The sequence below is a fragment of the Aristolochia californica genome, unplaced genomic scaffold (assembly GCF_029961685.1).
Source record: "Aristolochia californica isolate CCGP_79_NKW_82.1479 unplaced genomic scaffold, dmAriCali1.0.hap1 SCAF_1, whole genome shotgun sequence".
NCBI lineage: Eukaryota > Viridiplantae > Streptophyta > Magnoliopsida > Piperales > Aristolochiaceae > Aristolochia > Aristolochia californica.
The window spans coordinates 6,688,951-6,710,139 of record NW_027181770.1 but is presented as its reverse complement, the minus strand read 5'-3'; the positions used below and the strand labels follow the sequence as shown (position 1 = coordinate 6,710,139).

Sequence of the window (21,189 nt, the reverse complement as noted above, 5' to 3'; positions counted from 1 at the left end):
GAGTCGGGTTTGAGTTCCAACTTACATTTAAAATTATAAAAAAAATTACCAATATAAATAAAGAGAATATGTGATGAACTTAATACCATTGATGAATTGCAAATACTTTACAATGGAGCATTCTAATGTATAACAACAAGTTTAATAAATGTAAAAGAAAAAACAAACACATCCATCAATAGTGTTTATTTTATCGGCAAACAATTACATAAGATGTTGAAGGACCTAAAAGGGCTGAACGGTCGATTGTCTTTGAACTTTGAGGTAAATAAAGTAAACTATTAACCAACTAAAGAAGAAAATAACGAAAACATTAAAGGGTATTTTTGTAAAAAAATTATGCTAACGAGTCAGATCAAGAGCTAACAAACAAAAGTTAGAAAATCTGGAGTTTGGCTTATCATACTTAATGGACCTTATTTCAAGTTTGAGTTCGAGCCGAATTCAAGTAAAAACTGAATTGAATCGAACTCGAATGATTTGCAAGCTGGCTTGATGCCACCCTAAATCCTATTTTGTCTTTGTTTTTGGGTTTTTTTTATCTTGGTTTGTGTAATCTAAAGGTTATTGCAATGTCCTGGACTTTCTCCACTATCGTCGATTTCAGGTTAAAAGTCGCTCCCTTTCTCTGTTTTTGTTTCTGTTACTCTCATTTGTTGATCGTTTTTTATTTCTGTTAATCTAAATTCTTTCTATTGTTCTTTAAGTTTGTGATTCAGATTTTCATTCTGTTGTTTTCAATTTTTCCTTGGTTTTCTATTCCCCATCCTTATTTGTAGGAGATTTTCATCAAATAACTTTACTGACATGCGTGGTTTTATTTATTGGTTATATTAATAAGCGAGCTTTGATATTCTAAATTTCCATATTTCTTTTCTTCAAGGAATCGCTCAGGACTTTCAACACTGCTTCCACTATAACGCTTTTGGTCATTGTACGACCGATTAACTGCCTAATAATTTTCACTATCAGTTTCAGAAAAGCCAACACGATGGTTATTCGTAAATAAACGACTGTCTGGTCGTCGTCCCAGGACAGTTTTTTACTAGTTATAGAGGATGGTTACTAAACATAACCGGCAGGAAGTAACTGGGCGGGGATTTTTTAATGGGTTCTACCGTCGCCGCCCTTCCTCTTTCTGGCGGGAGAACTTCCACCGGAAAGAGGAGAGGCGGCGGCATAGACTTATGATTCTGCTTTGTACTTTCCGATTGACGTTATTCTGTTCATCGTTCGTTACAATCGACTTTTGAGTTCTGATTATTGTTTATTGCTAGAATTGCTTTTCGACGATCTACGCTGAATGCACGTTCGGGTTATCTGATTTTCTTGGATTTCTAATTCTGCCGAGAAAAAAAAAAAAAACAGAGATAATCACTATTTTTACCAAATTTCTCATTTTACTATTATCTTGTCTTGTTAAATGCATAAAAGAAATAAAACTTCACAAGACAGAAATATAATAACCCACATTAATATCTTAATTGCCTTCTGAAGAAATTTTAGCGGTTGCGGTCGGAAGATTCCGGCGAACCGCTAGTTCCTTGGCCGAAGGGCGGGAAAAATGACGTGTAACGGGCTCCGAGTCACGAAATTGTTTCCTATTATCAAAGCGAGGGATATTCCCACGTCTTTGTACCACATGCAAAATCTCTGCTGAAACCAAAGTACGGACGCTACTGCTGTGGGCCCACCTCAACTCTGCGCGCGCGCGCGACGACGAGGATCAGCGAAAAGGCGAAAGATTAACGGCTCCAAGGAATCACCCCAGTCTCGGTTTTTTCTCTCCCGAACGAAGCGGATAAAACGAAACCAGTCTGTTCTCTCTCTCTCTTGCTCGGCACAGACCTTATTGCCCGTCTATCCCCAAAACGCCCCTCGCTCTCTCTTCCTTTTCCGCCACAAGAACTAGAAGTCTAAGGAATACGGAGTGACTCGAGTAGATAAAAGCAACCCCTTGCTCCTTTCCTTCTTCTCGGGTGCTCTGGTATTTCTCAAATTCGTACTATAAGCGTCGATGATATTGCAGGTATTCTACAGTTTTCTGTTTGACTGCTCACTGTCGGATTTACGAAGATTGTGGTTGTTTTAGGGTTTTGTTTACTGCGAGAACGGTTGTTTGTGGATATGGAATTTTGTTTCTTGTGTCTGTTTTCGATGCTTGTACGACTGCATGTTACTGATTCGGAGTCAGAGAACTGGATTCCGAATGCTAACATGCGGCAAGTTGGAATTCATTCGAGGATAGTAATGTGGATCAATTCGGAAGTATGTCTATGTTGTGTCGATTGTATTGAGTGTGCGGTTTTCTGTTCATATGGCAGTTGTTTGTTTTGCTATTCTGTTCGCTACTCGCTTTTCGACATCAGAAGTAAAAGTAGTTTCGATTTAGCTATTTCAATTGTTTTATGATGTTCTGTAGTTAATATGATTCCATTTATCTCATGAAAGGGAACTTCTCAATACTTGGATTAGCATTCGTCGGAGTGGAAGGAAAGGAACGGAAGCCGTTATAATTAGTTGTACGCTTGTTTCACTTTAACGGCATCTTCTTCTCGTCCTTCTTCCATCATACTCTTTTCACTTGTGTACTTTATTTACATCTACTGTTTCTCTCTTTTTTACACTTAAAATTATTTTCTTATGTTTTTAGAATCTTTTCAAATAGAAAAAAATATTATTATTAGAGGAAACTTTTATTTCTTTGATATGTAGCCTTTGTTTTGATAGGAAAAAAATTAATAAGTATTTTACTGGAGATGTACTTATTGAGAGAGTTTATTCAAGTCGTAGGTCTAGTTGACTTAAAGAGCTCTTATGACTAAATAAAAAAAAGGCAACTGTTTTAGTGAATAATGTTACTTGTGTGGTTTCACTTATTGTCAGAGGAAGGTTAGTATTTTCATGAGATTCTCTGGCAGTGTGTCATAAATTTTGTTAAAATTTGTCACTTACCACTTCTTTATCATGTTGTTCTAATATTCTTCAAACACCTCGACTAGCCTGTGACAAAGAAAAAAAAAATCTAGGGAAAACACCCAAGAAAAACCATCCACGTTTTTTATTTTTTTTATTTATCTGCAAGCAAAATTTATGGGCAGGTTTTCTTTCTTTCAATCATTCGTGCTAAATTTTCCATTTTTCAAAAAATAGGAGCAGGTTGGTCTTTTCACTCAAATTTCATGTTGAGTTTTTATGCATGTGTATGCATGTTAATTTGATTGCATTTTTCAAATCCAAGTATGTTGTTTTCTCAAACTCTGTTTTTTTGAAAAAGATATGGTTTTATTCAAGCAAAGAGTGCAAGACAAAACTAAGGGAGTGCTCCCCTGAATATGCTTCTGTAAGCTAGAACAGTTGAGGATTCCAATGTTGTAAATCTGATATTTGCAAGCACACACCCCCAAAAAAACTCTTCCTAAGAGGGAAGCTCTCTCCTTTCTAACTTTGGGGCTTGAGGGGATTCCTTTTCCTCTGCATTGTATTGATTGCATTCTTTTAGTTTAAAAAGTTCAATTGAGGGCATTCATCTGCAAGCACACAAAAAAAGCGCTCCCTCTAAGGGAACCAGTTGGAAGCTCCCTCCTTTTGTCACTTTGGGGCTTGAAAGGATTCCTCTCTTCTCTCTGCATTCTTTGCATTCTTTATTTTTTATTTTTTGAAATGATTATTCTTTGCACTTTTTAAATGTAGAACACAATTTCCATTTTGTTTTTGAAAAATGTGAATGTAAGACTTTATATAACTCACAATATACAATTTTTATTCCATTAGAAAAAACTTTTATGTTTGAACGGCCGGATTATGTAACAAGAAAACAGAGGCTTGGCTATCCTTTTTTCCCTTGAGTCGTCTTTAATTTGTTTAAATTGGTAATATGTCCTGTTTTTTACTTTCTCATATTTCTAAGTTTCTTAAATTAAAAGAAAAATTAATTACTATTTTTAACTTAACTTACACGTTGTCTACACTTCTGCTACTAAACTGCTTGCCTCAATCTAATAAATATCAAATCTGCTAATAAACTGCAACTACTGTCCATGTCTGCAATTATAATTTCTGATTAATGAAAAGAGAAAGAAAAGGAAGAAAGGCCTGTGAAAGCAGAGATAGTCAACTGATTGACACAAACATGTGAGGCAAAGTTAGGTTTATTTGCAATGCCATCAAGCACTAAGTACTAGTTTGTCGTGATTTCTATTTCAAGGCTCTAATACCATGTTTTATCATGTAAGGTCTCAAGCTTGTCTATTTCAGAGGAAATACTTTCTCTTCTGGATAGATCAGGAAGGCAGCCTCTGGAGTGATATCGAGGATCTTGTGTACCCATTCTGTCGCAGGCCTGCAAAATGGCAGCTGGTCAGCAGAAAAAGCGTTTGAGTGCTTCCAGTCTTGTAAGTTGCAATTTACAGGAGCAGTATAGATCAAAAAAGAAAAAGAAACATGAATCATCACCAAATGTATTGAACATGAGATCTCATATTTCCTTGGAGTGGGATGACAGTCAAAACAGAGCTGTGGCCAAGAGGGAACAGATAGGAATAACTATGAGACATATGGCTCCTTATATGGATTCTATTCCTCTCTCACATGTAGGCTTAGCTGATATCATTTGTATTCCTCAAGAAATCTTTGGGTTAGAGAATCTCAGTGGAGTGCTGTCATGCCAGGTAAATAACTTGCCTGATTACTTCACACTTTAAGCCTTGGTTTTGCTGAGAGCTGTGTAGCAAAGACTATTCAAAGAAAAAGGGCAATGATGTCTAAATTACAATGTTCAAAATGGGCAAAACTGGTCCCATTAGTCATCTGCATGACTAATGGTGAAAAACCAAAAACATATTGTTCTCTTTATCAATCATTTAGGAGGGACAGTTGTTCTTTTATATTACCAGTCATAGCTCTTATTAATGCCATTTACTTTTTCCTGCTCCTACTTCTGTTCATCTCCTATAGTAACCAGAAACAAGCTGTTTAGGAGGTTAGGCATCTGCTTTTTTTTTACATGCTTATTTATGGGTAGATGCAATTTTTTATTTCTTTGCTAGGTGTGGGATGCATACCTATCACAATCAGAGAGAAAATTTCTGAGTCAGTTTCTTCCAAGAGGTAGTGACATAGATCAAGTGTTGCAAGCGTTGTTTCAGGGGGATAACCTTCACTTTGGGAACCCCTTCCTTGAATGGTAAGTATTGGAACCTCTGTTTTGTACTGCCATTTAAAAATTCATTTGGGGAAGTTGAACAGCATTGCTCATCTATCTTTATAAGCAGTCTTTAACACAGAGTCCTTGTTATTAATTTCAATTACGTTACACTCGTCATTTTCAAATAAAGTTATGATATACTCTTCTTTGTCAGTTGTATCATTGTGGTAATTCCTTCTTGTAACAGTGGCATAAGTCAGCTCATCATCATTTAGAAAAATGCTATTATCATGTTTGATTCAGTTCTTCTCTCATTACATGGTCACCATGATTATAGGTTAGTTCTTGAGAACAAACTAAATAAGTTCTGGTCATTACTTCCAAAGCCTACCAGTGTTGGACTTGGGATTTTGTGATCACCTTGAGATCATGGTCTTTTTAACGGAGAATGTTTCCCTAACCAGGTTTTCATCTGTAGCAAAAGATTATTTTCTTTGCTTGCAAACTTTAATGTTTCTGCTTTGGTTTGATTTATTTGCTTTCACTTTATTTTTTTTCTACTTCTTGAAAGGATCCAATAGGTCATTTAGTTTATGCACTAAAAAGGATCTGAGTGACCACAAAATATGCCTTCTAATTCTCTTAGTAAAGTTTTCAGACTGTTCTAACCTACAACAAAGCAAAAAGGCTACTTAACTCTCTGTTTTGGGCTTGTTTTCTTGGAAACAACCATTTAATCCTCTGAGTTCTTGCCACTTAAAAAAAATAAAATTTTGAGTTCTTCTCTCTTGTACTACATCTTGTTCCTTTATGATTCCTATCTTGCCCTTAGTTATTGCATGAAGTCAATGCTACATCTGTCACCCAGTCTGATCTGTATGGAATCTTTATCTTCAGTTTATTACTTTCTGAGATTCTACTTTTGTCATCTCTGTGTCATGAAAATTTTGTTTTTTTCATTTCTCTTCACAACTGATAATCTGTCACAAGATATTTCCAATTAACTGATATTTCTTGGCTTATTTGCAGGGGTGCTTCACTTTGTTCTGGTAATCTTCATCCTGATGCTATTCTTCATAGTGAGAGGAAATTTAAATCTAATAGGCGTGTTTACTACTCAGAGTTACAGAAATATCATACTGAGTAAGTGTATATGTTGTTCCATCTAATTGACATTTTTTTTTCTAGTCATTTTTCTGGTGATTCTTTTCTTTTGGCATTTCTGGTTATATAATTTAATTCCTGTTCAGTAAAAAAATAATTTAATTCCTGTGACAGCATGTTGGAGTGTCTCCAAATGTGGAGGGAAAGATGGATGTGCTGTGAGGATCCAGAGAAGGAAATTGTTGAGGAGCTGTGGAGGTTGCTTCTGTTTAGTTAAAGCTTTATTGAACATTGAATAGGTTTTCCGCTTATTGTTTTTTGTAGAACTCTCCTCTTCTTACTAGTATGAATGTTTGTAATGTTTTAGTTTCTGTTTCTTTTTTGATGTTCTTTGTGGGTACTGCCATTCCATGACAAAAATTTCGTGAATGCTTTTAAAATTTTATCATTAGCCATACATAAATACTATCATCATATGATTCAATTTATATGCATATACTACATTTTAGACAAGACAGGGTAGACATTTTTTGTGTGCCCTCTACCTGTCTAGGATCCCCATCCTGGTGAGACATCTTGCATCTTGCTGAGTTGTCTTGGTTTTGACCAGTTATGTGGCGGTCAGTGGGTTCAACTTGGGTCCAACTTAACTTGGTCCCAAATCAATAAAAGCTTTGACTGGGAGAGTCATATTAGACACTTACTCTTTGAACTATTGTACATTTTGATTAATGTAATTGTAAAGCCTTGTGTCATGTGCATGGATTTTTATTGCTTAAATACATTGATAATAAGGTTCCTTATGCAACCATCTCTGATTATGCTACAAGGCTACAAAATCAACTCTGAAACTGTTGAAAGGATGTTTTCAAGTGATTCATGCCCCGATGCCTTTTGAGTTTTTCTCCAATTGAGGTTCAAGTATAAGAAAAAATTTGGATTTTTTTTATCTAATGGGGTCCTTGATAATAAAGTTTCTTATGTGCTTCTCTTAAGCATGTCTTCACTAACGCATCTTTTATGATTTTATTTGAAATGCTAAACCATCTGTTATAAGTTATTATGCATTACACAAGGCCACAAAATCAACACATAAACTATTGAAACGATGTTTTCAAGTGACCCATGCTTCAATACCTTTGAAATTTTCTCCAATTAGATGCTAGAAGGTTCAGGTATATGAATAAATATTTTATTAAATGGGTCCCAACAATTACCTAAGGCCGTGTGGTCTGATGGTATTCTCTTTACAACCAGGAGCGTCAGGTCGCGACTTCGAATCGCGCCACGCCCTCTCAACAAAAAGAAAAAAAAATGGGTCCAAACAATTAATACTGTATGATCTAAGTAATCTTTTTGTTGGATGAAAGTAGTGAAAATCTTTTGAGTAATCACAAGGCTTAGATCATTTAGTTCTGAGCTTCACTTGGATGAAAGTATTTAGATTGAAAAAACAAACTGATTAAATCAAAAGACTGAGTGCCTTTCAACTGATATGTATGCACGTTTTACTTTTTATAATTTTACTAATCTGTTTGGTAAAATAATGAAAACTATTATATCAATTGTTCAGGTCTATACTTTATTTTTTTATAAGTTTCTAATATATTTGACATATTTATAAGGATGGTTTTGGATCAAATTTAGGACATTCATTCTGTCTGGTCTGAGTCAACATGTCTCATCTGAGATGTCGCAGGTTTTTGGGTATCTGATAACAGGATGGTGATAGTCTGACATGAAACCCTGATTAAGAGAAAGCTTTTACTAAGACACTGTAATCTTCATGTTCAATGTCTTCAGGGGATCTTCATTATCAATATTTTCTTGACCATGGATGAAGCCAGATAATATATGCCGACTGATGTGACTGAGTAGTTGGTTGATGTGTTTCTATAATTTATCTTAGTGTCAAATATGGGTCAGGCCAACTTGGTGAACAACTCGTGGGCAAAAACAGATGAATTTCCACTATATATGTTCCCAACTATTATATTATTCTGACTCTTGTGCTAATAGCAGGTTGATGCGGTCCAAAATGTTTCCATTTTTACTGTGGAGTTATGGTTTGCTTTTGCCTGCTTGTAGGGATTCTGTATTAATTAAAGTGTCAGGCCAAATTGGTGAGGCAATGCATTGGCCAAAAAGGATGAATTTTCACTATATATGTTCCCAGCTATTATATTATTCTGACTCTTGTTCATTTAAAAAAAAATAATAATTCCGACTCTTGTGCTATTAGCAGTTAGATGAGGTGCAAAATGTTTTCATTCTTACCCTGGAATTATGGCTTACTTTTGCTTTGCTTGTATGGATTCTGTATTAGTTAAAGTTGCCTCCAGTCTCTGTCAAAGAATGGAGAACCTTCCACTATATAATTGCTTAGTTGACTCTCTCTCTTGCAAAAACAAGTAGTCTCCCTCCAATCTCTTGTTGTAATAGAGACACCCCCGGTTTTGGCTGTTCTGTATTCTTTGCCTTCGGACTTTGCATTAAAGTCTCACCAATATGAAAAAGAACTTCAAACGCAGTTCTCATTCTCTGAACTGGCAATTCTGCATTTTTTTTTGTTTTTCTACTTTTGATCTGGCTTAGCAAAATATTTGGTGATGTAAAGATTTCAAAGAGTTTTCATTAATCTGGATCATTAAATTGGTGTATATTATTGTGATGTTGCTCCTGTTTTTATTCTGTTCTCTTTTTCAGTCCCTCAAGAAAGAACACAGATAAGAACTTTTCATCGCAAGTAGTTGGATCTAGATCATGTGAAGCAGAGGATAGCGTAATAGCCACTGCTGACTCTGGCTCACAGGTTGCAGAGGAGAAAATTTTTACTCACAAAAAAGCTACTATTTTTGGGAAGAAGATGGTGAAACCTGTTGTAAGGTAAGAGGCATCAACTATATGGGCTAGTTCTAATATATTAATTACCAGTGTGGAGAGGCTTACTAATATATGATTGGTAGAATAGTTTGCAATAACATAGCCCTGAATTCACATCGTATCGAGTCATACATTGTTTTCTATTCATCAGAATAGAGCTTGGCTGTGAATTAGAGGGGATTTCTCCAGGTATTGCAAGTTCAAGAGAAAAAACCGTTTACTTGACATTTTGTCTCTGCTCATCCTCATCGAAGTCTTTTTTGTTAAGATTGAACCCTTTTCCATTTCAAAATGAATAGCCACTTAGGAGGCCTATTGCTCAACCTTATAAACCAATTATTTTCTTAACATTTATCTCACATCTATGTTTACACAAAACGGGTCTGAACTATTCCATACACCGATGAGGTAAAAACTCAACACGACTCTCATGCTGACATGGAATGTAAACACACCCTAAAGACTAAGTTTGCACTTTTAATATGTAGGGAAAACAGCAATCCAGCAAGTTTGCATTTTGGACTTCGACCTAAAAAAAATCACTGTAATTCTGTCTTAGGGTTTGTTAATCCAGCCTAAAATCAAAAGGAATTACGATTGGAGAGGAAAAAATGCAATAATTTTCATTCGGAATTTGTAATTGAAGTGTGGCTGAGGTTTAGGTTGGGGTATTAAACCTAATGACCTCCTATGCCCTTATAAACTGTCATTTTTGCCTATTATTGAAGATTTCTCCATTAAATTTACAAAAATGCTCCCTTTAATTTAATAACTAATGAACCTATGAGCTAAGAACTTAGAAACATCTATGTTATTTTTCTTAGTTAATAAATTATCACTTTTATAAAAAGAAAGAACTTAGGAATAAAAATGAAGACAAAAATGGTCAAAAATGGTCTGCCAACTAAAGGTAAATAACCAAAATACCTTTTGTGTATGGAAAACTATGTCCTTGCACTTATTGGTTTATTGTAATGATTTAAAATATCAATATTCTATGTCTGAGAAGTCACCTTCTCAACAATACGGCTAGATATTCTTGGCTTTGCTTTTTTGAAAGTTCATCTTCTCAGATTCGTCTTCTTCATGTTCCACTTTTTTTTCTTTTGACATTTCATGCCTTACCTCTTGCTCCTTAATAACATTTGGGATTGTATCAGGCCCAAATTGGGCTTGACATGCAGATGTTCTACTCTGATACCATGTTAAGATTGAGTCTGGTTCCATCTCGAAATGGCTGACCACTTAGAAGGCCCATTTCTCAACCTTATAAATCAACTATTTTCTTAACATTTTTCTATGTCCCCCCTGTGGAGTATGTGATGAGACAGTCCGGCATGTACTCTTACATTGTGGATTTTCCTGGCACATCTAGATGAATTCAGAAGATAAGGCTCCAAATGGGGCTTCATCAAGACCTCTTCAGCACCTATGAGATGGTAAGGGGGATCCGCTTTCCTCGGTTGGGCAAGTTAATTCTTTTGGCATGTCTTGCACATGTTCCTTGATGCTTATGGCTCGAACGAAATAACCGAATATTCAATTCCAAAGCTAGTACCCCAGACAATGCAGCTTCACATGCTGTGGGCCTTATCTCAAGTTGGTTACATACCAGAAAGGAGTTTGCCGCTCTATCATGTGTTTTCCTTCGGGAAAATTGGAGGTTGATCACTCATATGACGGGCCCTTGCAGGAATCCAGTTATTGCCATTTCGGATCCTTCCCCTTGCGACTACTTGAAACTCAATTTAGATGGTAGTGCTATTGGCTGTCCTGGGCTGGCTGGAGCTGGTGGTGTTTTAAGAGGCAACAATGGAGACCCTGTTCTTTCTTATGTTGGGCCGGTGGGCATGGCCGATTCAAATACTGCAGAAGTGAGTGCTCTTCTATTCGGCGTCTGAATCTTCAAGGAACGTCTCCATGGCAAACTAATTATTGAAGGAGACTCAAAGACTGTCATCGATTGGTGTTTAAAAGAATAGCTCCCTCCCTTGGTGTCACTGGCCTATCACCGATTGTATTGTTGACATTGTGTCTTCTATTCATTGTACTTGGAATCTCATTCTTAGATTAACCAACTCTTTGGCTGATAAATTGGCTAAATTCGAAACTTCCTAGCAATCTCTCATACATTTATCTATATAGGACTAGTCCCACTAACATATCTAAAATTTGGGATTTTGTATATTTTTTTTTTAAAAGTTATGGTTTTGTTAAGAGCAAAAGAAAAACAACAAAAACATTAAGGAAACGCTCCCCTTACAACAAGAGATTGCAGGGAGGTTTCGAGTTTAATACAAGAATCAACAACAAAATTTGCTGATCTGGGAACATAAGACCAAGTACAAGTTGAAGATACAATTTCTGAAATGTCCAAAAAAATATCCCAATGCCACCATGAGACGTCCGAAGGGGTAGAGCACCAGCCAATCACAACTTTTGAGTCTTCTTCAATGATGAGGGGTCCACGAGAATGGTCACGGAAGAGAATAAGGTCATGAAGGATGCCAAAGAGTTTAGTAGTTGTGGAATTAGTCACACCAAGAGTCCTGGAGTAGGATAGAAGATATGAAACACACAATCCCAGAACAATCAAGGGCGGTTACCATAAAAAATGAGCTTAATGACCACGGGGGGTGCTGCCGTTCCACTTGCACAGGGGCTCTAGAAGGGCTAGCCATCATGGCACAAATTTCTGTCTTTTGTTACAATTCACACTTTTGCTTTATTAATTTGGAGCGTTTCTTTTTTAACAGGAAATTTAAAATCACTCGAAAGTTTTGTTTTATTTTATGTGTTTCCATTTGTTATTAGGAGTAAGATCTATGGTTTGTATTATACTTATTAACTCTAAAATCAGTTTTTAATAGTTTTAAATGTTTTGGGTTCGTAATATGCTCTCTTGAGCTTTTGCCTTAATAAAAATCAGCATTATTTAAAAAAATAAAATAAAATGTTTTGGGTTCATAATCCTGGTTTTCACTTCTCTCTCTAATCTCCTAATAGCAATTGACATTGTTGTGTGGATGTAGTTTGTTTTTTCTTGTTTTAAAACTAACAACTTTACTCTGGAAACTGGAAAACTCAACAATGGTAGGCCTCCAAGTGGACTCTTCTTTTCTATTATTTAAACTTTCCTAATTTGAGATTCTTCAGGAACTTGCTGCTTTCATGTAGAGTTTTTTTTTTTTTTTTCTGATGCATAAATTTTAAAACCTATTAAAGCCATCCACATTGTTGAACTGAACTGAACAAATTTGGACTGGCTTTTAAGTTAGTAAATGCTTACCTGGTTCAATGGTTCTCCATTGTGTAGATCTGTTTCAGCCTTTTGATCTGGCTATTTAATGGCTGATTTCTCTTGCTATCTATTGTTTACATCTCCTGAATGTTTTTTTTTTCTGTTTGCCGTAATAACCGTTTAAATGAAAATTTTGAGCACTATCCTGCAGTCATTTTGCCTTGGAATTAAAAAAAAAAATCATTCTATTATTCTTTTTTTTTATAATAAATTCATACTATTATTCTTACTGGACAATTTTGGCTTCAATCAAGATCGGTTTGGTTTTTTAGTTCCTTAATATCCTCTTTGTTTTACTTTTTACTCTTTTCACTTGAATATAATGCATTATTTTGCTATTTTAAGACAATGCTTGTTATCTCACTGGATTCCTACTATTAGTAAAAGATACTGAAAACTCATGTCTGGTTCAAACGATTTTTAAATCCAACAACCTTTCTTCTGGGGAGTCTGATCCCCTCGGTTGTCTGACTCGGTTTTGATGGCAGCTCGTGGGAATCTTAGCTCCTCAGTGATTGGGGAAATATTTGTGATCATGAAAGGGGGTTTATAATTTCCTATTCCGGAAAAGCTGACTCTGTTGATTTTTTTGAGGTTGAGTTTTCTGCTCTTCTGCAGGGAATTAAACTCTAGAGAACTTTTCCAAGCCACACTTTGTGATTGTTCAAAAGAAGAGTCAGCTATTGGAATGAGCTGGATGAAGATATGCTTAAAATCTGTATGCCATATAGTCCATGTTTTTTTTAAGAGCTTTGTGATCTTTGCTCTTTTCTTACCATTTTTTGCCAACACATGTCAAGGTCTTTGAATAATATGTTGATAGTTTAGGTAAGTCTGGTGTTGCCCTGCAAGCTCTCGTTTGTTTTTTAGGGGGTGAGGATGGTACGTCCCAGGTTGTGTCCAGGGTCAGGCTATGTTGGCCGTGTGGGATGCCTGGTTGACAAGGAGATTTGCCTTGCGTGGATCTAGTTAGGTAGGAAGAGTTTGCCCCTGCTTGGGCTTAGTAGAAGTAAAGTTGCAGTGGGAGTCTAAGATAAGGAAGAAGTGTTTAGGAGTCTTTAAGTTAAGAAGTCTAAGTAGGGCAAAGAAGTTAATTGATCTTAGGAGTAGGAAGGAGGATGTCCTCTAAGGAGTCACACCAGGAGTCTGCTAGCTTTCTGGGCCATTTATAATCAACTTCAATCAAATATAAACATAGGCTTACACCACCCCAAGGCGATTGACTATTGATAATCTGTCACTAAGCAGCTTACTCCCGATTCAAGGGTTGCTATCCCCCATAGCTTTTGAGCTCTACAAGCTTCTCCAATGTACCATCATTTGGCCACTTATCTCTTTCTAGCTCACACAAGCTCCCCTAGCCACCCCCCTCCCTTTCCACATCTCACACACGCTCATCAATTGATCTCCGTTGTCACTTTTAAGTTTTCCATAAAAACTCAACCCAAAACCTTCAAGCACGAGTTCTAGAAGAATCTTAACCCTCTTACAAAACTTAAGGTTGCTTCTCGCATTACCAGGGTTGTAACAAAATGGTTCATCTCCCCTGGCTTATTTCTCTTTTCAAGGAGTAGGGATAGCCATCATTTACAAAAAAAAAATGTTGTTTTTTGGAGGCTTCATTATATTTTGAGATTGACTTTTTTAATATCAATAATGAAACTAACTTGCTAAGTCTCATGCACTGCCATTTAACTTGAACAATCTGCTAAAATGATGGTAAACATATAGTGTATGTGTGTAAAAGAAATTGCATGGGCCACTTTAAATTCTTCGCTGGATGTTGTTTATTTTTTGCTATTTTTCTTTCTGTTTTTCCAAATAAGTGAAATATTGTGGGTTAGGCATATGGTTTAATGCATGGGGAGGTTTTCAAGTGGGAGCTTTTTGGATTCAAGTCCTTTTGTGGTATGTGGGGTAGTGTACATGCATAATCAAAATAAAAGAAAAACAGATTCAAGGGTTCGGTGGGCTACAATTTGCTTTGACCAGCATGTTGATCCACTGTCTCTGTTGTGTAGGATGGAGGTCAGCAAGCACAAGACTGGAACTTTTCTGGTCACTTCTGAAAGAGCCAAAGTTCTGACTGATGCCAAGAATGTTGAAAAGTCACAAAAAGTTTATATCCGCTCTAATGACGTTGCTAAATACATGTCTTACTTCAAGGTCAGAGAATTGATTTCTCATCAATGGGAAGTGGGATCTAGAACAAAGTTATTCTATTGTTAATTTCTTCTGACTGTACTTTCAAAAAAAATCTAATTATTATTTTTTTATTTGCTGTATACATGAGAAATTGCTATACATGTTATTATTTTTTTAATGTTAGTTGTTATTTTTTTTGAAATAAATGTTAGTTGTTATTATTACTGTTAAATGACAGTTTTGAGTTTTAGGAGTTCAGGTCATTTTTGGGAATGATATTAGTTTTAGGTATTTCCAGGAAGACATATTAAGGTTGTCTTAGTGTCCTGTAATAGATTTGCGGATTTTTTTTTGTAATTTCACTTATGAAAATGATTGTTGAAAGTGAAGACTCTGCTGTTTAAATAATCTTCAAAGTACCAAGAAATACACCTAAATAATGAGCTAGTGAATAAGAGGGCAGTTTCTTGAGTGTTGAAAATTTGAAAAAAAAAGTTTTATATTTAGCTTAAATCAGGACATAGCTTCTAGTTTGAAATGGGGTTAGGAAATGTAATAACTTGACTAAAAGTTTTGGCCACCACCTCAAAAAAAAAAAAAACCTTTTGATACTTTGGCTGCTCTTTTGAAGTTGTTGGGTTCAATTAATGTACATCAGATTTTGGAGAAAAATAAAAAACTGATTGATGTCCCATACTTTTGTTGGGAATCATAGACTTTACTTATCGGCATCTGACTGTTTAGGCATAATCTACTCTGAATCTGAGAAGTCTTCTGACTTTTCAGTGATACCTTAACAGCCTTATTCTATGTTTCTAGTAATTCTTTATGCAGGTTATAATGTCAAGTAGATTTTTGCTTTATGAGGTGTTTCTTTTTATATAATTCTGTGTAGGCATCTTCTGTGGGCTGTGATGCATATTTGTTTTAAATCTTTCTGAGAATGTGTCTTTCTCTTATCATCTTAGATAAGCAAGAAACAGCACCAACAAGTTAAGAAGCTAAAGCAAAATGGTGATGGCATTCAGTCTAAATCTCTCAACCATGTGTTGGGTGATATTGAAAGGTTTCATGTTCAACCATATGAGCTGTTTGAAGAGGAACAAAAGAAAAAGTTGCAAGAGCACTGGTTAGTATTTCAGGAAATTGTCAATTTATATTCTTTACCATTAGATTCTCAAGTATTCTTTACCATGTGAGTCCATCTTTTGGTAAATGTAATGCTCTGGATTCAGGTTGAAATTAGCTATGAGAGATGTCCCAGCAGCTTTTTCACACCATAAAGAGAGGCAGTTACAGAGACAGCTCTGGAAAAGGTCGATAGGGCAGGAACTTGAAACAGAAGTTTCATTAATTGATGAGGTATGCTACTTGCTTCTCTTAAGCGGAAGGAACTGCATGATATTCAACCTTCCAACCCGTGCGTGGATTCTGTTGTTACTTAAAAAAATGGGAGTAGCATCTATGTTTGACTTATTTAATTTGTCAGCAACAGGCTATTGTGGAAACTCAAACTTTCTTGAATTCTTCATTAATGTCTAAGAAACTAAACTAATGTGAAAATGGGATGGAGATAGTTTGACTCGGAATCTGGTGAAAAAAGTTAATAGCCAGTTTGACTCTGAGACTAAGCTGACTGCTGGGTTTGATTGGCTATTTTGTTTCCTTTCCCGACCTTCATGGTCATAGAAGATAACATGGAAAATCAAATAATGTTAGCTACATTTAGGAGATCATTGTGAGCTCTTTTTATATAGGATAAAGGATTTAGTTATTATAACGGAACATTTTGTTGAAGTTTGTGTGATTTTTGATAGTTCACGTGCTGTTCAAAATGACAGATAATTGTGATTGTTTATGTGTGGTGGTCAATGCTATGGGCCATTAGATAGGTCTTGTGGAGTTGGGCCCAAGGCCCATCCCAATGTCTAGCCAAGTTAGGAGGTCTTTTTCCAAACCAATAAACTCAAGAGATTTGTACTAATAATCCATGTTGTAGGCCTTCTTTTCTAGCTCTTCACGTAGACAGTTTGGGTGGAGGCCCACGTATGAGTACCTGCTTTGATACTAAATGTTAGGTACTTAGCGAATACACTAAAAACTCTAGAACTGATGGAACATGGAAAACTAGGCCCTTAAACATATCTCACACTAGGCTGGCCCAAATTAACACCCATACTTCAAATTGGGCCCTATAGGACCATAACAATCCACCACGTTTCCATGCTGATGTCCATGATGGTGCACTCTATGATGACTTTTCCTCTGGCACTGGGTGACCTTTTTCATAGGTTGCCTCCTTGGGGATTTGAACACATGACAAGGCCCATCCTATAATGACTAGCTAAGTTAGGAAGTTTGTTTCCCAATCAATAAACCCAAGATCTTTGTACTCATAATCTATGTGGGACTATTCTTTAACAGACCTTTGGTTCAATGGACACATTACGTGGTTTTTAGTGTGAGGTCTTGAGTTCAAGTCTCGCCATGTTATAGGGTTCAAGTCTCACCATGTTATTGAGTTCATGTTTGACCATTATGGGGTTCAAAGTCTGACCATGTTATATGGTTCAACGTTCAGAAAAAAAAAGCAATCTTGTGGATCACAGGTAACATATTAGTTATATTTGTATTTTAACAAGACCGTATCTACCTTTAAGCTGACCTGGTAAATTTTATTTATCAGTTGACTGTCAGTTTGTCTTAGTGCCTTTTGAACTAGGATATTAGGTAACACTTTTCTTGGAAGTTGATTACACAATGCACTCTTCATCTCTTTCTCCCTGTGAGATTTGAACCTAAGATTTTACTCTGGAAACCCTCTCATTTTCTACATTTTCTACATGTTTCTTATAATATTGTCAAATGTCAGTTGTATTCTTTCCTAGATCATGATCCATCCGCTGAGTTAGTCCTGTGATTCTATTTGTTAAGAGAGATGAATGCTGATGATCACCTATATCTTAAGATAATTTTACAATCTCATATGGATGGCTTGTTTCTGTGTGTCATCGTTCAGTAGTATTCTTTACCAAGCTATTCGCACTAGAAATATGGTGCTTCTAGGTCAATATAATTCTTAAAGAAATTTTAAAATCTCATTTTGTGCTTTTTTCGTCAGTTACAAGCAAAACCACCCAGTCATTCCTGATCCCAGCTGAACTTTGGGATGATACTTGTGATTGCAGTTTGTCAATCTTGTGCATGTGATTTGTTTGAATGTCATCAAAGCTGCTGAATACTAGCGTGTATTTGTGTCTACAATCCATACACCTGTTGGTCATCTTAGTTGCAAGGCAGAATGACTGCTTGCTTTTTCTACATCTTTTCAACGCTTCTGCCTTGGATGGCATGTTGCTATAGATCACCAATAGTAGTGGGACTACTGTTTCTTATGAATAATTTGCAGATAGGATGAAGAAAACTCATTTCCATGGCATTTTATGTTCACACGTTATTGACTTGTATGAACAGGTTGAAGTGAGGGAGAATTTTAACTCCTCGCATCATGGACAAGCAGTAAGTGGAGAAAGTGAGGATGCTCCTTCAGATGATCAATCGGATGATGAAGAAGATGAACCCGTATCTCCTGCAACTTATAATAATCCTCCTCTGCCTTTGCAGAGAGTTCCTTCACTCGACAGTTATCATGACCTGCCCCATTCTCTGGATTCAAAGGAAGCCAGTGAAGAGATTGTAAAGCAACAAGCCGCTACTCCTAGTCTTTTACAATTCTCAGAAAATACAGATCATACAGAGCATGTTATGGAGTTGGAAGCATCTATAGCTTCTGCTAAGAGCATCTGGAAGACTGTTAGTGTTTCAGATCCTTACTACCATTCAACATCAAGGAATCACGGATTCACGTCTGCTGGTGAATTAACTCTCAGCCAACCACAGCCTATGAAAGAACAGACATCATGTGTAATTGACTTAGAAGTCACTATGGTGGATCCTGAGTCTGAAGAATCATTGTTACCTAGTTCTTGCAATGAAGTAGGTGGTAATGCTTTGAATATCGAAAATGGGGCTTCTCTGTTCTGTACTTATCCAAGTCAAGATCGCAATGAGCCATTTCCACCTTTCCTCAAGGGGCAAGGAATGTTACAATCTTACTCAAATGACCATATTAGTGGGTTGAAACAGCAGGTGTTGCAGTTCCTTCCAACAAACAATGGGTCACCAGAAAATGACCAGTTCCCTGGTCAGTTTCAGGAGCAACAGCAGAGAACATTTGAGCAGAGACATATTAGAGAGAAAGATGTCTTCATACATCAGCTGATGGAAAAGAATGTGTATTCTAATAGTCGATACCCAAATCAAGAACTCTTCCCTTCGGTTGACATGCAAGACTGGATGACAGATTCTTCTTGCGTGGGTTCCCTTCAAGGTCACATTAATGGGTCTATGTTAGGGCCCCAGAACTGGTTTTCTGGAGAATCCAGGATCCGTAATGGGTGGTCTGGTGTGGATGTTCCAGCCTCCACCGGCCAGTGTCTTGGCGGAGCTGCCAGCAGTACAGATGAAAGCCTCTACGGTGTCCTCTCTCAATATAACCAGTTACAGCTTAGGCCTCCATACAATTCTGCGAGTGCTGAGCATTTTAATCCTTCAAGGAGTTACGGTGGTGGGGGCTTTTCTGGAAATGCTGATGTTTTCCCATACTCTGCTCATCAGCTCAATTATCTTAGCGGTTGTGAAGCTACTGCTGTGAAGGCTAACAATACATCCTGGACGAATCTGCAGCATACAAGTACTAGCCTTCATGATCAGATAGGAAGACCTTTTCTGAGATCCTGGAACCAGTAGCACTTATGCCTCCTTTTTTCACACAAGCCGGTCTTGAGTTGAGTCCTGGTGCTGCACTCTTTTCATCATTTTTGCCTTTGGACATTTCACAGAGTACGCGTAAGCTGGTATACACACATGAAAGGCATGGTTCTGTACATAGTTAAGACACAGGCATGTATATATTCTCTCAAGGAGGGAGGTTTTGGCGTATGCTTCGGTCATAATTAGATGTTATTTATTTTTTAAGATCTTTCACTTGCTTTTTATTTAGGGGGAGATTAAAACAATATCTGGGGGCGACATGTCAAAAAATGCAACAGCATTTACACAATAAAATCTTGAATTGAGATCTCTGTAGTGCTTTCCTATACTTGACTCTGGCCGTCCCTTAATGTTGTTTCTCTTTGATATTTCTGAAAGTTATTGCAGGTTCTTGCATTTTTTAATGATGAATGGTGCCTAAGGTTGAGCACAAGAATCGCCCATTGAGAAAAAGTACTGACGTGAAAATCACTTATTTTTTCATGAAAATTAATGGTTTTTGTGGAAAGCACTAATTTCCTACAAAATGCAGTGATTTCCTACTAGAAGTAGTGATTTTTTTGCTCCAATTGAGAATCTCTCTTGGACATAGTTTCATGGATTGCAAATGGTTAGTAAGTTGGGCAAAATGGACAGGAGTTCAGTAGATTTTTCTCAAAATTATTATTGGATAGGAGGCCTAGTGTAGAGTTGGATTCTAGATGCTTAAAACATGCATTCAATCACTCACAATTCATACATTCAAACACTCACAATTCATAGAGCTAGATTTTCGGTACAAAGATGAAATAAATGAATTTTTTTACTATTGCTTTTCACAAAAAAAAAATCAATATTTTTTCCTGAAATCATTGCTTTTTCCTTATTAGAGTCACTACTTCTTCCTTGGGATCATTACTTCTCTCTTGAAAATCAGTTTTTGAAAATCAATGCTTTTTCCTAACACCAGAATCATTGTCTTTCGCTGCAAATCAATACTTTTTCCTTAAGCAAGAATCACGGCCTTTTTTAGCAAGTCGATGCTTTGTTTTGGAAACATGTGATTTGAGAATCACTACTTTTTCTTGACACTAAAAATTACAGCTTTACTTTGCAAATTAATGGGTTTTCTTGAAAAATAGTGATTATCAAATAACTGTTTTTCTCTGCAAATCATTGTTTTTTCATTGAGAATCACTGCTTTTCGTAGTAAATTAGGAAGCAAATCATTGAACACTGCTTTTGACTTCAAATTGATGTTTCTCTCTTAGGATTCAAGTTGAAATGAAGTTAAAATTTCAATTAATCTTAAATGAATTGATTCAACTTCAACTCATCCTTGGGTGTTAGTATAGACGAGTTCAAGTGCACTGGAAAACAAATTCCAGTGTTAGTGCCCCAGAATGAAAAATATGATATAAACAAGAGAATGGGTAACTTTTTATAATATACTTAAATAGAATATATACCTAAACAGATAGTTAACCAAAATAAACATGGTTACTACACTGTAAGTGATTTAATGTGTAATATTAAAATATATTAATAAACTAATTAATGAAAGACTATATTATATTACTTAATGATTATAGTTTATTATAAATTAATATAATAATTATGTGTGACTACAATAAGTTATAAAAAAATAAAAAATTAAAAAATAACAGAAGTGAATATAATAAATTAATAAATTAATAAATTATTTTTTTATAATATAGGATATATTTTAACATTAAAAATCACTAATTTAATAAAATAATAAAAAATAAATATATTAATTTATCAATAACATAATATA

At 36.0% G+C, this 21,189-nt stretch overlaps 1 protein-coding gene across 2 annotated transcripts; it reads left to right on the top strand.

Moving 5' to 3' along the window:
• Window positions 1–1,806: 1,806 nt before the first annotated feature.
• Window positions 1,807–19,746, top strand: LOC137957817 (uncharacterized). Of its 2 annotated transcripts, XM_068805205.1 has the most exons (11): window positions 1,807–2,029; window positions 2,452–2,522; window positions 4,236–4,670; window positions 5,049–5,185; window positions 6,176–6,289; window positions 6,425–6,508; window positions 8,957–9,136; window positions 14,456–14,600; window positions 15,548–15,708; window positions 15,815–15,941; window positions 18,054–19,746. In XM_068805205.1, exons 3-11 carry the CDS (start codon window positions 4,350–4,352, stop codon window positions 19,386–19,388), a joined length of 2,604 nt encoding a protein of 867 aa, XP_068661306.1. In that variant the 5' UTR covers window positions 1,807–2,029; window positions 2,452–2,522; window positions 4,236–4,349; the 3' UTR covers window positions 19,389–19,746. The 2 variants fall into 2 exon arrangements, with proteins under 2 accessions (XP_068661306.1, XP_068661305.1); XM_068805204.1 differs by lacking the exon at window positions 2,452–2,522.
• The last annotated feature ends 1,443 nt before the right edge of the window (window positions 19,747–21,189 follow it).